We start from the raw sequence: 17,541 nt of genomic DNA on the forward strand, positions 1-17,541 counted from the left end.
CCTCGGCCATATATCTTTATTTCCATTTCTTAATACCATTCCAAAATATGAAAGTGGAAGGCTCTCTAATAAAAATATTGCTGGATCTGTACCGCCCCCGACGGCCGATTTTTTGATTTCACCTCTGACATATTTCTTCATTTCCATTTCTTAATACTATACCAAAATATGAAGGTGGCAGAGTCTCTAATAAAAATATTGCTGGATCTGTACCGCCCCCGACGGCCGGTTTTTTTATTTCACACCTGACATATTTCTTCATTTCCATTTCTCAACTCTATACCAAAATATGAAGGTGGCAGAGCCTCTAATAAAAATATTGCTGGGTCAGTACCGCCCCCGACGGCCGGTTTTTTTATTTCACCTCGGCCATATATCTTTATTTCCATTTCTTAACACCATACCAAAATATGAAGGTGGCAGGTTCTCTAATAAAAATATTGCTGGATCTGTACCGCCCCCGACGGCCGGTTTTTTATTTCATCTCGGCCATATATCTTTATTTCCATTTCTTAACACCATTCCAAAATATGAAGGTGGCAGGTTCTCTAATAAAAATATTGCTGGATCTGTACCGCCCCCGACGACCGGTTTTTTGATTTCACACCTGACATATTTCTTCATTTCCATTTCTTAACTCTATACCAAAATATGAAGGTGGCAGAGTCTCTAATAAAAATATTGCTGGATCTGTACCGTCCCCGACGGCCGGTTTTTTTATTTCACACCTGACATATTTCTTCATTTCCATTTCTTAACTCTATACCAAAATATGAAGGTGGCAGAACCTCTAATAAAAATATTGCTGGGTCTGTACCGCCCCCGACGGCAGGTTTTTTTATTTCACCTCGGCCATATATCTTTATTTCCATTTCTTAACACCATACCAAAATATGAAGGTGGCAGGTTCTCTAATAAAAATATTGCTGGATCTGTACCGCCCCCGACGGCCAGTTTTTTGATTTCACACCTGACATATTTCTTCATTTGCATTTCTTAACACTATACCAAAATATGAAGGTGACAGAGTCTCTAATAAAAATATTGCTGGATCTGTACCGCCCCCGACGGCCGGTTTTTTCATTTCACACCTGACATATTTCTTCATTTCCATTTCTTAACTCTATACCAAAATATGAAGGTGGCAGAGCCTCTAATAAAAATATTGCTGGGTCTGTACCGCCCCCGACGGCCGGTTTTTTTATTTCACTTCGGCCATATATCTTTATTTCCATTTCTTAACACCATTCCAAAATATGAAAGTGGAAGGCTCTCTAATAAAAATATTACTGGATCTGTACCGCTCCCGACGGCCGGTTTTTTGATTTCACCTCTAACATAGACCTTTATTTCTATTTCTTAACACTATACCAAAATATGAAGGTGGCAGAGTCTCTAATAAAAATATTGCTGGATCTGTACCGACCCCGACGGCCGGTTTTTTTATTTCATTTCTGACATATTTTTTTATTTCCAGTTGTCACCACTATAACAAAATATGAAGGTGGCAGATTGTCTGAATAAAATCAGACAGACAGACAGACAGACAGTATACCGCCCCCTGCTCGGATTTTTCGTTTAGTTTTCACTATTTTCTATAGTTTCCGTCATTTCAAATATTCATGATGCCTTCAAAATACATTTTTCACTGTTTCGGGAAAGAGAATAGAAAATACGAAATATTGCTGAACTTTATTGCCAAAGTAACCGAGGTCCACAGTCTAAAGTAATGAAATACAACAGGTTTTATTAGTACACGATCATTATTACTAACCTTGGAGAGCAGACACAATACAGTTAGGGCAATAATACACTGCAAATTTTTCAGAATATAGTAGAACGCAAAGCACGTGTTGGCTGGACGGACTTCACCGGCAAACTGTGAGGTTATGTGACCAATTGTAAACAAATTCTTGTATAGTGTGTGTTTAGAGACTGATATATTTATGTATAATGGAAAAACGGGATCTATTTGTACCACTAGTCGCACGAAAGACATGGATGGGACACGTATGTCCCGATAGACTCCAAAGAGTTATATTTATCATATGTTATTATATTTTTAAGACAATAAAAGTCCAAATCTGTACCATTCATTATTGACACCTGATTACACGCTATTTCACCTATATTTATTGCAGTTACTGGTCAGGAAAAATGAGGAGAATACCTCATGTGGCATCGAGTGTTACAATAATTCACCATTATCCTTGGAGTTTTGATTCAGAGGTATTTTGTTACCCGTAGCGACAGATGAATAGTAACTGTATGAATCTGTATGAATAGTACCATCGAAAACTATGGGATATCTGACCCACCTGAATACTTAGTTAGCCTTGCATGCATTCAAGGCTATCTAGCTGTCTTTCAGGTGGAAAACCATATCCTCCATTCTCCCAGGCACTTGATGAACCATAATTATGAACAGAAGAAGGATAACTCTTGGGGCGGGACATAACCTTCGTCCACGCAGTTGAAGCATATTATACCACCGATGAAGTCTGCCGCGGAAGTAGACGAGAGTTTGGTAATACAAATCCCATTGCATTGCCAGCGCGAATTTCATTTTTTTTCAATCTTGGTGGTCTTTACGACGGTTATGGGACAGTTGGTTATTGCTCTCATACAAAAACCCTGGGTTTATACAGGGAAAAGATCATGAAATATGGAGAGACCTGAGAGAAAAACATCGTTGGCCGCAAGAGTACATATGATATTATCCGTTAAATATGGAGTAATTTTCGTAACAGGAGCAGTAGTCACATAAAAATAACTAATGAGGAAAGATCTGGGGCAATGGGGAATGTTCCTCATTTTGGATTATTACGGCAAATGCAAGTTTGAATAAAATAAAGTTGAGTTTAATTCATGAGTTTTTCAAATTGACTTCAAAAAGTATTCAAATTGATGTTTCGAATGATGAGTTTTAATTTTTAAAGGGATTCATTTCTAATTCACATATTGGCAACAGCACCTATACCAAGTTGAAATAATTTATACGTACCTATATATTCTACTTTATAAAAGGAAAATTATGTTTATAAATCAACAATTTAGGCAAAGTATAGTTCAATACTCCACAAGCCACATAAACAACAGTTGTTTTGTTATTTATTCATATAGAGGAAGATGGGTTAGGTGCACAAAATGTCATATGTCACAGAATGTCTCGGAACTTGGAACATAAGTAAACAGAACAGCACGCCTCTGAAATATGTAATCTTTGTTTGTCTCATACAGCTATAACCGATGTTGCCAAATGGTGAAATAGAAACGAATCCCTTTAAATGTTGAATGCATTGTTTCATTCTTCTTTTTTAAGTATTTAAATAATCTTTGAAAGAAAAAGGTTGAAATGATATCCCTTTAAATGTTGAATGCATTGTTTCATTCCTCTTTTTTAAGTATTTAAATAATTTTTGAAAGAAAAAGGTTGAAATGATAAGTTTAAAATGCGTTGTTCTAGAGCTCTTTTATGAAAACTACTTGATTTTCGTCAGGAGGAACATTCCCCATTATTATTGTATAAACTTGGCACCCTCAAAATATTATGGTACCATCACTGAGATATGTGAAAGAGGCTTCTGAAGGCTTTTCGAGCAGATATATCACAGCTCAAATTTGATTTCGATGCCAATGCACACCACAATTCCCTAGGGGAGCACAGACACCAATGAAAGAAGAGAATATTTATAACTGTTCATCATGGCAAACAATTTTGGCAAGAACGTACTCCATAAATCTAACTTCGTAAACACGGAAGTGACTATGTTCAGAAATGGAATGTGTCAGATGAGAAAAGTTGTTCGAACCATCGACATATGAACTGTGAAATCACATGATCTCATACCTCGATTGAATCTTATCAAAAATTCCGGAAAACAAAATGTGAAGCCTGTAAGGCAGATCTGGAAACATGCTTGGATCGAATTTGTATTTTGTATTTGTATTTGTAATAAGGGATTCACCAAACTTTAAATTGACAAGGTCAGGATATGGGCCAATGATTAGCTTTAGCAATAACGTTTAGCATTCAGATACTTGCTCGAATACTAATATGACTAGTGCATAGCAAAGCAAAAAATCATCTCAATATTTTACAAATCTGGGAGCAAGTCAATACCAAATTCACGTGAAACATTAATTCCAATAATTTTATTCGAAAATGAATTCTGCTCAATCATCATAATGTTATCTAAAAATATAAGTTATAAGAACAACGAATCTAGCTTGATTTTTTGTCATTGAATACAGATTAAATGTAAATCAAATGATCACATACCATTTACTGGCATCTCTGAAAACTATTCATAAATTTCACTCATCACAATATCAGAAACCATTGGTGCGATATTCTTATTCATCAATTCAACTAACATTCAATTTTCCGACTTTTCTCACATGTCACACCAACTAAGACTGAACCTGTAGCATTCTCTCTGGAATACTGCATTCGTGAATTCGAAGGTACTATTAATAGTTGTTGAACTCAAGACACAAAATTATAAAAGTAAAACGAGCTAGTGTGAAACGTTCAGCAAAACTGTCTCGTTAGACCAGGCAACAGTTATTCATAATTTTCGATGTGTATGATCAAACTATGATTCAATTGAAAATCGTGTAAGAAGTTGGGGCTGGACTCAAAATGTGGTGAACAACATACGAGTAATAAAACAAAAAAATTATGAAATTCTCAGATTATCGATTTTAGAAAACGTTACTACCGCGATTATCCTCAAAAAAAAATTACAGGTTTGAACTTCCTTGTTATGTTTCCCTTCAATGAAGAGAACAACGATATTAGGGCATAACTGAAAGCAACAGATATTTTACAACAGATATTTTACAAATATTGTAGATACGTCAATTGAGAAACGTAAATTTAGGGAGAATCTTCGTTACGACTCAAAAATTCAGAGTTTATTGTCCTTCCGTATGAACCAAGATACACTACGAAAATTAGATTGTATTTTCGAAACTTCCTGAACACTTCAACAAATTTTCTTATTAGTCAGTGAGCTATGCTTGAAGACTGGCAGTAAAAAAATCTAAAGAAATGAACTTTTAACGTTCCCAGCGAGTCTCGGATATACCTACACAGTAGGTTGAATGAACTGACGCCTATCAGAAAACAACTACTCCCCTGGCTAATACCACGAAGGGCGTTGGATTATATCCGACAGGCGTCAGTGCAGTAATCTTTTCAGTTTCCTGCATATGCAATTGGCAATACAACTGAAAGAGTCGACCTTCAATTTTGCAAGGGGCACACTTGCAGACCGGTTTCGGGCTAATTAGCCACTCGTCAGTGCAAGATAGTGGCCATCATCGACCTAAAGTCATTCATATTCCATAATTGAAAATCGGAATTTTTTCATAGTATTTCATTCCTCTACCTAAGTTGGAGTGAACAAAAAAATGTCACTCCATCTAGTGGACGAGGTACTAACCGACTGCATATCCGTAATTTGCCTGATTCCTCTGAATAAGGAAGAAAAACTTTCTTATTAGTCAGTGACCTATGCTTGAAGACTGGCACTGAATAAATCTAAAGAAATGAACTTTAAACGTTCAAGCCAGTCTCGGATATACACAGTTGGTTGAATGAACTGATGCCTATCAGAAAACAACTACTCCACTGGCTAATACCACGAATGGCGTTGGAGTATATCCGACAGGCGTCAGTGCAGAAATTTTCACAAAAAAATGTCTGCATATGCAATTGGCAATAAAACTGAAAGAGTCGACCTTCAATTTTGGAACGTAAACACTTGCAGACCGGTTTCTGACTCATTAGCCACTCGTCAGATAGTGGCCATCATCGACCTAAAGTCAATGATATTCCATAATTGAAAATCGGAATTCGTTAAGAGTATTTCATTCCTCTTCCTGAGTTGGAGCGAACAAGAAAATGTCACTCCATCTAATTGACGAGGTTCATTTCTTTAGATTCACTTCAACAATTGTTAGTTAAATCTCAGGACAAGATGTTGAAAAGTGAAAAGTCGGAAATATATGACATGAACTGCGAAGACAATATAAAAATATAATTGTGTAAGGAAGAAATACTAATGTGAGAATTGAATAAAATCATTACTTACTAACAGAAAAAAAATTATTTGAAATTAAATTAATTAACTGTGACAAAAACAATAAATTTTTATTTCAATGAAATTTTCCACCCTGATTGAAATAACTATTATTGTTTTTGTCGGGCAGATAAATTTGCATGAGTCGTGCTTGATATGAAAGATAGTTTTGAAAACAAGCTTTTCCTTTTTTTATATGCTCTGAAAAAGTGAAGCCACTTCTGATCGAAGGAATATGAATTGAATATATGAATGAATAAATATTAAAAAGATAGTTTCGAAAACAAGCTTTTCACTTTTTTATATGCTCTGAAAAAATTAAAATAAACTTTAAATCAAACCAAGCCCGTCATTTCATTACATAATTCAAACCATAAAAAACCTTATACACAACATAATATACGAAGGAGTAAATGGAAATTTCCTTTACAAGGAGAACTATCAATATCCAGGTGTACTTCTAGAAGTGTCAACGGTGGCACGGTAGTTGGTATTTAATGAATTAAAAAACTTTTTTCAATTTCACAAACGTTTTGGTTTTCACTGCTTCACTTTCAAATTTAATATATTTATATTTCAAAGCTCACCTTACCAAATTTTATTTTTACCTACTCAGCCGAACCCTTTGTCGTATTTCGTCTTCCGCTTTCATGTAGTAACAACAATAAAAATGGAGATACTCATGAGAAATCATAAATTTAAAAATGAAATGAAAGATTCATAATCGATATACTTCATGATGTTTGTATTCATGTTTTTAGGACAAGTATGTGAGTGAATCATTTTATTTTTATCAGATATTCATTTTTATATTTTTCTCCAATCAGTTTATTGCTTTAACTGCATCCAATTACTCGAATAACGTGAACTCTTTTTTCAAGAAAAAACTAATATGATCTATTATAAGACCCCACTGTTCAAAATTCAAATCTGATTTCACTAAACTGTTTTCAGGAGTCAAACAAAACAAAAATTTTGCCTTTCGAATCTGCTTTCTCTGGTGACTCATACGCCAATATTTTGCTTGGCATTGTTTTAAGGAAAAATGATCCATAAAATGTGTTCACTTCTAGTTTTTCACAACTCTTGACATACACTTCATTACTTGAAATCATTCCTGAATGCTTGTTGTCAGTATAAAAATCTTTCAATATATCTACCCGATAATCACAACAATTATGTTCCAAGTAATACATTTTGCGAGGATCTGAAATACCCAAGTAACTGCTTCTCCTCAAACAAGATTATTTTTTAATTCCTAATAAATTGGGTGTAGGTGGACAATAATTAGCCATCTAGTCACCTCGTCCAATGTTTTTCCACGTCTGCATCAAGAGACGCAAGCTGAAATTAGACCAGTCAACGGGATCACATATGAAACAAAGTGTTGAAGTTTCTCGCTACGACTACTTTAACTTTTTTAGACTTATTTGTATTTCATAGAATTTCAATAACACAATACAAATAGCAGTGTGCAAAAGGTATTTTCTAATGGTGTTCCAGTTCTAATGAAGTAAGTTGTAAGATTGTTTTCTTATTAATTAGTATCAACTAGGGATTCACGACTTGACTCGATTTTCAAACTGCTTTACTTGAAATCATGTCACGCTCAAGTCAATTACTAGTAACCTAACGCCAAGTCGAGTCAAGCAGTTACTTCATCAAATTATTAAAAAATCAAATAGTCTCCATATTACTCGACATAAATTTATTTCAGGTTTTCTTAACGGACTAATATAATCAATCAACAAATCTACAAACTGATCCTGCACTAAAGATCTAATCTACCAGATGTAAAAAAGAAAATAACTTCGCTAAATAAAATCCTTTTTCAGCGTATATATCGAACAATGAATGGAAGTAGGTTAGGTTAGGTCTGAAGTGAGTGGTCTATACGACCCTCCTCCGCAACCCGCAAGGGTTTATCGTGGCTCACACCTATTCACACTCGGCCAAATAAACCCATCGAGGCCAATTAGTTTGTATGGTGAGTGGTCTTTCAGATCAGATAGTGAGAGTACGGCTCTGCACCAGAATCGGAAGGTGTTTTTGATCCATCCGTGAACCAACAACTATCTGCTCTTAATATTTCCTTCTCCCGCAGGATCCAGTCCTCTCTACTCGGGAATAGTACTTTATAAGGCAGTTCGTAGTTGACAGTTGGAGGCATGAAGGCAGATGTCCTTTCCAGAATGCTGTGACTTCCAATGTCAACCAACAGTCTATTGCACTCTGCATTAAATTGATTTGTGCAATTGGCAATGTGCACAAGTCTGTATGCAGTCCATCTAGCTTCTCTCTTCAGAAAGATGTAGAGAGGAGGTAGATCTAGAAGGATCTCTATAGCCACTGACGGTGTGGGGTACTGATGGTACCACTGATAGCCAGACAAGCCTGTCTCTGTAAGCCAGAGAGCTTCGCTTGGCATGGAAGTTAACGATAGAACAATAAATTATATGAAACAAAAGGTACACGTTACAACAAAACGCAACTTTTTTGGCCATCAGCCTCAGCTGAGGTCAGTATGAAAAATTCCTCATTAGCCAACCATGAGTGAAGACACATGAGGGTTCTAATGGATTTATCGTCCAATCTGTTGCGGGGTTTTGTAAGTAATAGTCAGTGCAGTCCTGAAAAATTATGTTTCAGTTGACGCTGATGTTACAAATGTTGACAAAAAATCTGGAAGGACGAAAAACTTGCAGTTTCAAATTGTCCGATGTAGATTTAGATGTGCTTGGATTATAGATGACGTCGCGTCGCAATGATGGTATTCCGCAATCTTTCATTTTTGAAATGACTGTTCTTATCATGCACAATGTGCACTTTTCTTGTTTGTCAGTCGCCTCATTACTCAGGATCTTGCTCAGCGATGAAATAATCAGTACTTTTTTTGCGTTTACTATATTGTGTCGTGTCTTGAATTACTGATGAATATTCGGAAATGGTTCATATTCTATTGTCGATGTATCGCCCATTATCACTCAATTATTTTATCTATTTGAATCAAAATCGTCTTTATTGGATGTTTGCTGGCAACTGAACAAGAAAAACAGCATTTGGCTTTCATGTAGTTGAGGACATTTCTGGCTATATTATCTGGCTCTTCTGAATATGCTAAATGACATTACAAGATATAGAGAAGAAAGGTATTGGCTCTCTTCTTCTCCATTCTCATACAAAAAAATGTGGAGAAACTTGCTTCCAAAGAAAGGAAGATATTGATTGATTTCCAAATACACTCTTTAAGATTTGTAGATCATTGTTTGTAGATGTCAGTACACACTGTAATCGATGGCATGAGTAGATTTGGCGCATTCATGACATAATTTCGTAATATATTGGGTGAATTTAGTGATTCATCTTGTCCTGCTATCCAGATTAGTGCTATCCAACATCGATGTTCGCCATTGAGGATGACAGTTACATATGAATGAAATTTCACCTCTTTTATATACTAACACATGGGCTGAAAAGTCCCGGGCCTGAGAAAGGAAACGCATTTTTTTTGCTCAAAATTGACTTTATCTATGTAATAGATCTCGTTATCCCAGGATCCGGTCAACTTCTTGGCGACAAGAACTGAATGGAATTGAGATCTGTCAAAGTTCTTCTGTCAGTAAGCAGGATGAATTCTCTGCCTAAAAGAAAGATACGCCAGCGTTGTATGGCCCATGAAGCTGCTAATACCTCTTTTTCATTAGAGTGGTATCTTATCTCACTCTGTCCAATAAAAGTCTGTTGCCCCATGCAACGACATGTTTTTCTCCTTTCACTAGCTGGTACAGCTCACCAGCAATACCTTAATCATTCGCATCTGTGGCTAATACCGTGGATGATATCGCAGAGTGGTTTCCTGTAGCTCTCTATTAAGGGACTGAAAAGCATCTTCCTGGCCCCGCGCCTAGCGCTTCCTGAGAAGCAATGTAAGAGGCTCGGAGAGCTCGGCAAATCTAGGAGAGAATGAACGGTCGTAATTGCTTAACTCGAGAAACGCTGTACCTCCTTGGCATTTTTTGGCTGACCATAGTCTGCATTTGCTTGGACACGTTCAGGGTCTGGACGCACACCTATCGAGCTCACTACATAATATAAAAAACTCATTTCAGTTTGGAGAAAAGCACATTTCGAAATTTTAACTGTCAGTGCTGCAACTTGCAACCGGCCTAGTACCCTGACAAGATGGTCTAGGTGCTGAGGAAATGAGTCAGACATAATCAATAGGTCATCGATATAGGTTACCCGAAATTGGCTCAAATCATCTCCAAAAATCTTTTCCATTGCTCTCGTGAATGCACTCACTGCTGTAGGAATTCCAAATGAAATTGACTTGAATTGATAAGTTTTGGTTCCCCCCATAAATCAAGTATGCCTTTTGGCAGAGTTGCTCAGGGGCATTTGCCAATAGTAATGTGACAAATCAATTTCTCACCATTTATCCTTGATATGATATCATCTATACTCAAGGGTAATTCCCTATCGGGAACTATAATGGAGTTGAGGTGCCTGGTATCCAGGCACACCCTCACACTTCCATTTCGTTTAACTTTTGTCATTAAGGGTGAACTGTAGGGCGTATTACCTCTTTCAATAGCTGCCCATTCTTCAGATTGTTCTTCAGATTGTTTTCATAACTGCTTCTCTATGAGCCACCGGAATGGCATAAGGGCGTACAAAAAATTCATTTTCACTTTCACTTTCATTTTCACTCAATATTGTGTTCATATGAATTTGTCCGACCAGGAACATTTGAATGAACTTTTGTATACTCTACTAATCATTTTTTAAAGTCCATTTTTTCTCTCTCCAATAAACTTTCCTCGTTACACTTATCTGTAGTCGTAGGACTAATAGGAGCGTACCCCTTATTGACCAGTGCGGAATTGCTAGGAGGAACGGTACAACTAAACTCATGTAAGTACATTTTTTCAGGAACCACGATTAGTTTTTCTTCAAAATGTAGGGTTGGGCTTTTCTTTTCAAGATTTATGCTACCCTCATATTTATGAAGAAAATCAACCCCTTTAATGACTGGGTATGTAAGATCCGCTTTTTTACCCAAATCAACGTGATCATGACTTGTAACCTCACTTTTTGGTGTTTAATTTTAAAATCACCGACTACACTTACTGCTTTGCATGTAAAGTTCTACATTTTCTCGTGAAATTCTGTCAATTGGGACCAATTGTCGTCTGAAATGACCGAGACGTTGCTACCACTATCAACTAAAATTGGGAACTGAATTCCATAAAAAGTACCTATGACTACCGGGGATCGATCACTTGGTGGATTGTGATAAAAATCAAACTCCTCCAATAAATCGTCCCTAGGGTTATTCAATATAGCTCTGTGTGAAATGGCTCTCATCTCAGAGCCTATTGATGAGGGTCTGTGGAGTTTTCCCGAACACCCTGTATGGTCCAAGTCCATTGCAGAAATGTTCTTTCTTGGAAAATCACCACCTCTAGAATAAAATCTATTATTCTTGTTTTGGTAAGAATGATTTGTATCATTAGCCTCATTTTGAGTTCTACGCTCTGTATAAAAATTAAATTCCGCCTGGCGCAAACGCTCAATTACTGAAAGAAGTGTGTCACTGTCTACTATAACTGCCGAGATGTTTGGTGGAAAATGCCTGGCAATAGTAGCTACCAATAATTGTTGACTATAAGGGGGCCATTGATATATATTTATTAAAGTAGTTGATAAATTGATGGTTGTAGCCGTTACAACATGGTAGGAAATCATAATGAAGAAAAGAGAAATGTAATTTTCTATGTTTTTATTGTCTATCCATTCCCAATTGGAACGGTAATAAAAAAAATAGTACAATCATAAACATTTCTTGCCTGTGGCCCCTATTCGCACAGATAATTAGTAAATGTGCTATCAAATGTAGTTGAGGAGTAAAGGCTCGGCTAGCTGGACTGGCTGGATACTAATTTTTTGTCGTTTCACAATCTTTCTTCATCAATGCCGTGTGTTCGTGGGGTTAGGTGAGGTAGTGAGTGGTTTTGCAAACCGATTTTTGAATACTTTTTCTAGAGATGAATCACCCTAACACCAAACTGATATTTTTGCACTCGACGCGCGTTTCACTAACAAGGTTAGCATCTTCAGGAAAAGCAAATTGATACTGAATCTAAAGACAAGGGTTAGCTGTTTATATACCTAAATATACAAATTAATTTGTCAACAATAGATACGGCTTTCTGGAGACCTTTTGAAACAAATGATAACATTACGTGTGAAAAATCTGTGTCAATCGACAGGGATCTGGATTTTGTAAATAAAGACTTATATGCTCAAGTTTGGCGAGTAATTTTAAATATTCATGAATGCTTGAAGAAGGAAAACTGTCACACTTCACAGAATGCTATTGTGAATAGAATATGCGAGTTAACGAAACTATCTCGTTCGACAGTTCTTCGAGTCATTAAAATAGGGGATGTCATTGACCATGCAATGAAACGAAAACGAAAGAATAAAAAATTCGCAAACGTTAACGGTGCTACAAAAGATGTGATTAGGCGAACAATTTATGGTATATACCAAAAAATGAAGTACCAACCTTGGAAATGATTTGGTATAAACTACTTGACTATTTCGATTACAATTACAAATCTTTAGAAACTCTACGAGGTGTCTTATTGTCTTGTGCTTTCAAATATGAAAAATTGAACAAACGGATGGTCATAATGGAATCGACACACATTGTTCAACTCCGACAAGAATATTTGAGGCTAATGAAAAGCTACCGAGAATCCATCAGACATATAATCTACCTCGACGAAACTTGGTTTGACACCCATGATTTTGTCAAATATGGCTGGGTAGACGAAACCAAGTATTGTGCTTTGAACACACCTTGTTCAAGGGGAAAACGTGTTATAACTTTGCATGCCAGGAATGAAAGTGGTTTCGTACCTAACGCTTTGCTTCTGTTGACCAAAAATATGAAAGATTCGTCTGCTGATTACCACGAAGATATGACTACGGCTTTATTCGAAACCTGGTTCAGTGAGCAGCGTCTCCCAAATATTCCTCCAAACTCGGTTATTGTTATGGATAACGCTTCGTATCATTCTCGGTCTTCGACTACAATACCAAACAATAACACAAAGAAAGCAGATATTGTTGATTTCATGCGAAATCATGACATGGAAATACCCGAAAAGATTCCAACGAAAAAGATATTACTGGCGACCATAAAACAACGTAATTTCAAAAAAGAGTATATTATTGATTCGATGTGTGAAACACGTGGTCATATTCTCTTACGTTTGCCTCCATACTATTGTGTGTTCAATCCAATTGAAATGGTTTGGGCCACAATGAAAGAAAGCTTGCGGAAATGTAATCAGTCACCCACTTTGAATGCTGTAGTGCTTGACAATATAAGGCGAGTGGTGAATGAAGTAGGTATTAGTGATGTGTGGAAGAACTGTGTGGCCCACGTTATAAAAGAAGAGAACAAATATATATTATGTGCAAAGTTCCATAAATCTGATCGTTATTCAACCCGATGATAATTCCACGTCATCCGAATATAGCGAAGAAGAATTTTTATTTTTCTAGCAATTTTGTTGGCTTCTATTATTTTGTAAATATATGTTTGACCAGAATTCTGTGTGATTATTTGTGTTTTCATTGTATTTTAGGGTTTTCGACTCGGAAATCAACTACCTTAAATTTCGAAGTTTTTCATAATCACCCATGGTGGAATTCAGTTGAGATAACTTTTTCATGAAGTGATCAATTGCTATGATTGTAAGAATAAGTAACTGAAAAACTACCATTGAAAAATAATATGCCGACGCCCATGTCGGCATATTATTTTTGCTGTTCCAATTGGTATTGGAAATAATATACCACTTTTATTTGTAACTAACGTTACTGCATTTTCGTCCTATACGGACATTTTCAAACTTATACAATATATTGTATAATATATCTTAATTGTTATCTGTAGTTGTTTGATGGTGCCCCAAAATTGTTCAAGGAAGGCTTTTTTGAATTCGGAATAGGTTGAAAAAGTATTGCTGAATGCTTCAAATCAAAATTTGGCACTATTTTCAAATAAGTGGCTTGCCAATCTTGCCATCAACGAAAATTCCATTATTGGTGTGTTATTAATATATATATATATATATATATATATATATATATATATATATATATATATATATATATATATATATATAATTGATAGTGTAACGACCGTATGTATGTATAGAATAGTAGTTTTTCGGGGATTCGGTCTGATTAGAATAAATATTTACTCTTTTTAGCTGCCCGAGCTTTCGCTAATGTTTATTAGCTTTATCGAGGGCTGTAATATAAAAAGGACATGAAAAATATATATATATATATATATATATATATATATATACATATATATACAAATAGCACAGGTATTCTGTTTTATCCGTTATTATGTTTTATATATATATATATATTTTTCATGTCCTTTTTATATTACAGCCCTCGATAAAGCTAATAAACATTAGCGAAAGCTCGGGCAGCTAAAAAGAGTAAATATTTATTCTAATCAGACCGAATCCCCGAAAAACTACTATTCTATATATATATATATATATATATATATATATATATATATATATATATATATATATATATATATATATATATATATATTTAATATTAAATTTTACAAAAAGGATTTGAAGCTTTATATCTTCTATTAATTATTTGCGAGCGCTTTCGACAGCTGGTCGTACTGTCATCTTCTAGGCATTCCTCAAACCGAACTTGTCATCCTGTCGTCTGTCTCTTTATACGGTCAGAACGTCTCAATTCAGGTATTTCAGGTACTTTAGGTAAATTTGTCTGTATTTGTACTGCAGCAGGTACTCTTCTTTGTGTTAGATCTTCTCTAGGAATGTGTATGGTTTTGTTTAATATATTGAACGTGAGGTCTTGTTGTGTTTTGATTTGTACTTGTTCCCCGATTAGTGATTTATGACTGTTGAGTTTTTTAAAATAGAACGCCCTGTATATCATTACATATTCAGATGCTACGTTAAATTCATGTTTGGTTTTTGAAATTCGGTTAAGGCGTTGTTGAGTTATTGCACTTTTCCTTAAATATAAAGTTTCAAAAAAACTTATTTACTCGTACACGAATCCAGTCTATATGTTTTATTAAATTGAACTAGACTACTACTGAATATAAACCATTATTCTCACCTCTACGATATCGATATCAGTTGAATATAATATTGAAATTCTTGAGAATGTGACTAACTTGAGGGTGAATTGCTTTATATTGCACAATTTCATCAAGTAGCTTATGCTTGTTGATGCCATAGTAACAAATGTTGTTGAATTGTATCTACTTTTCAGTTCGATTCAGTGATTCTTTGCAAAACAGTAACTTTGTGCGAAAACTCCAGTATGCCTTTCGCGTTTAGTCCAAGTGATTGCATTGATATGTTATTAATTTTTGAGGAATGTCAGAAAAACTGCCGTCAAGCACAACGTCTATACCAAGAACGTTTTCCAGACAGACCCATTCCGTCACGAATGACTTTTTCGAGAGTTGTAGAAAAATTGCGAACTGGGTCATTTCCTTCTACTATAAAGCATCGTCATCATACGAGATCTGTTAGAAATGAAGATTTAGAGATCAATGTGTTGGCTTATATTATTATTCATCCACATGTTTCTATCCGTACTCTTGCAGAAGAAGTCGGTGTGAGTAAATCTAATGTACAGAGAATTCTGAAAGAAAATAAATACCACCCGTTCAAAATTCAGTTGGTACAAGGTTTGAAACCCACGGACTTTGAACGACGACTTGAATTCATTGCTTGTATTCAGGTCCTAACATATTCAGTCAAATTTTGTGGAGCGATGAATCGCGATTCCACAATAATGGAGTTGTGAATCGACATAACAGTCACTATTGGTCTCAAGAAAATCCCCACTGGGTCCGCGAAAGTAATTTTTAAACTACTTGGGGTATTGATGTATGGTGTGGATTGTTCAATGGCCGCATCATAGGACCTTACTTTTTCAATGAAAATCTCAATGGATTGCGATATTTACATTTTCTAGAAAATGATTTAATCCAGTTGATGGAAGATATTCCCATAGCAGAACGACAAGGAATTTGGTGGAAACAAGATGGTGCTCCTCCTCACAATTCACAGGTTGTTACTGAATATCTGGATAGAACGTACCCAAATAGATGGATTGGTAATAAGGGTCCAATTCGGTGGCCGGCTCATTCCCCAGATTCATCACCGCTTGATTTTTTCCTATGGGGTTATTTAAAAGATATTGTTTTCACTACTCCCCCTTTGAATGTGGATGATCTGAAAATGAAAATTCGACTAGCGTGCAGTGATATTACACCTGATATTATAAGAGCGACTTGTACGAGAGAAGTGATTCGACGTTTCGAAGCCTGTATAATATCTAATGGGCATCACTTTGGACAATTTTTATGACTTATTTCTAGGTACCTACCATTCTTATGAAATGATTTATCAAGTTATATTATTTGCATTGTAATTAATTAAAGATTTTTCAGTAGTTGTTTACAGCTGATTCTCGGCCTCCCCCCACCACTATGACGTATTAATTGCTTTTTTATTGATTGTTGTTTAGTGAAGTCAAGGCGATGTGACCTTGAAGTGTCTGGTGTATGGATCGTTCAGAATTTTTTTTTTCGGTTCTGGGCCTCCCCCCACCACTATGACGTATTAATTGCTTTTTTGTTGTTGTTTAGTAACATCAAGGCGATGTGACCTTGAAGTGTCTGGTGCAGGGATCGTTCAGAATTTTTTTTTCATATGAAATTTTGTGTGTGTATGTGTGTGTGACATAGTGACGTAATTACATTTGGTTGGTATGTGGGAATGCACGGTACGGGGTTAACATCCTTCATTTATGTTCATGACCTTGAACATGGAATTCAACTTTGAGATTGGGAAACTAGATTGCATACATTGTAAAGTCAGGGTTTGATATTGTCCTTCATGTGTACTCTGTACCTGTTTGTACTGAATAAACATACGTCTGAATACCACGAAGATCCATCGACTGATGAGCGGTCCTTCTTCACCAGTTTGGACGGTATCCATCGTGACAGAGAGCGTACACGTCTGCACTCCGTAAAGTTTCAACGACCACTGTTTGCTTGTATCGCCTTCTGTCAACACATCGAGTTGGAATTGGTTGTGGTGGTGGTGGTGGGGAGGGGGGGGGGCAGCGCCTGTGTTCGACGCATCGAGTTGGCTTCGACCTTGATACGTCACACCCTTAACGTACGTCACAAGGTAATAAGGATAAGGCGACTTTGGGGTAGTGTTTTAGATTTGACTTTGAATGACTTTCATTCACAATTCATATTTTCACAGCTATTTCGAACAATGTTCAAAGTCGCATAACCTTGGGGTTGACCTTGAGATTTTAGTCTGTCTCG

At 36.0% G+C, this 17,541-nt stretch overlaps 1 protein-coding gene across 2 annotated transcripts in view; it reads right to left on the bottom strand.

Moving 5' to 3' along the window:
• LOC111516193 (protein rhomboid) overlaps positions 1-17,541 on the bottom strand; it is a 73,588-nt gene that overhangs the window by 36,471 nt on the left and 19,576 nt on the right. The window contains exon 1 of one of the 2 annotated variants that reach the window (XM_074170264.1): positions 4,283-4,474. The exons of the other annotated variant lie outside the window; for it this stretch is intronic. Within the exon in view, the coding sequence (XP_074026365.1) occupies positions 4,283-4,285 (3 nt within the window). The 5' untranslated portion in view covers positions 4,286-4,474. Of the gene's footprint in view, positions 1-4,282; positions 4,475-17,541 lie in introns of those variants that run through there. 2 annotated transcript variants of the gene reach the window in all.

This window comes from Leptinotarsa decemlineata, unplaced genomic scaffold (assembly GCF_025532065.1).
Source record: "Leptinotarsa decemlineata unplaced genomic scaffold, Ldec_3_MD MMD2_P_RNA_scaffold_7, whole genome shotgun sequence".
Lineage (NCBI taxonomy): Eukaryota > Metazoa > Arthropoda > Insecta > Coleoptera > Chrysomelidae > Leptinotarsa > Leptinotarsa decemlineata.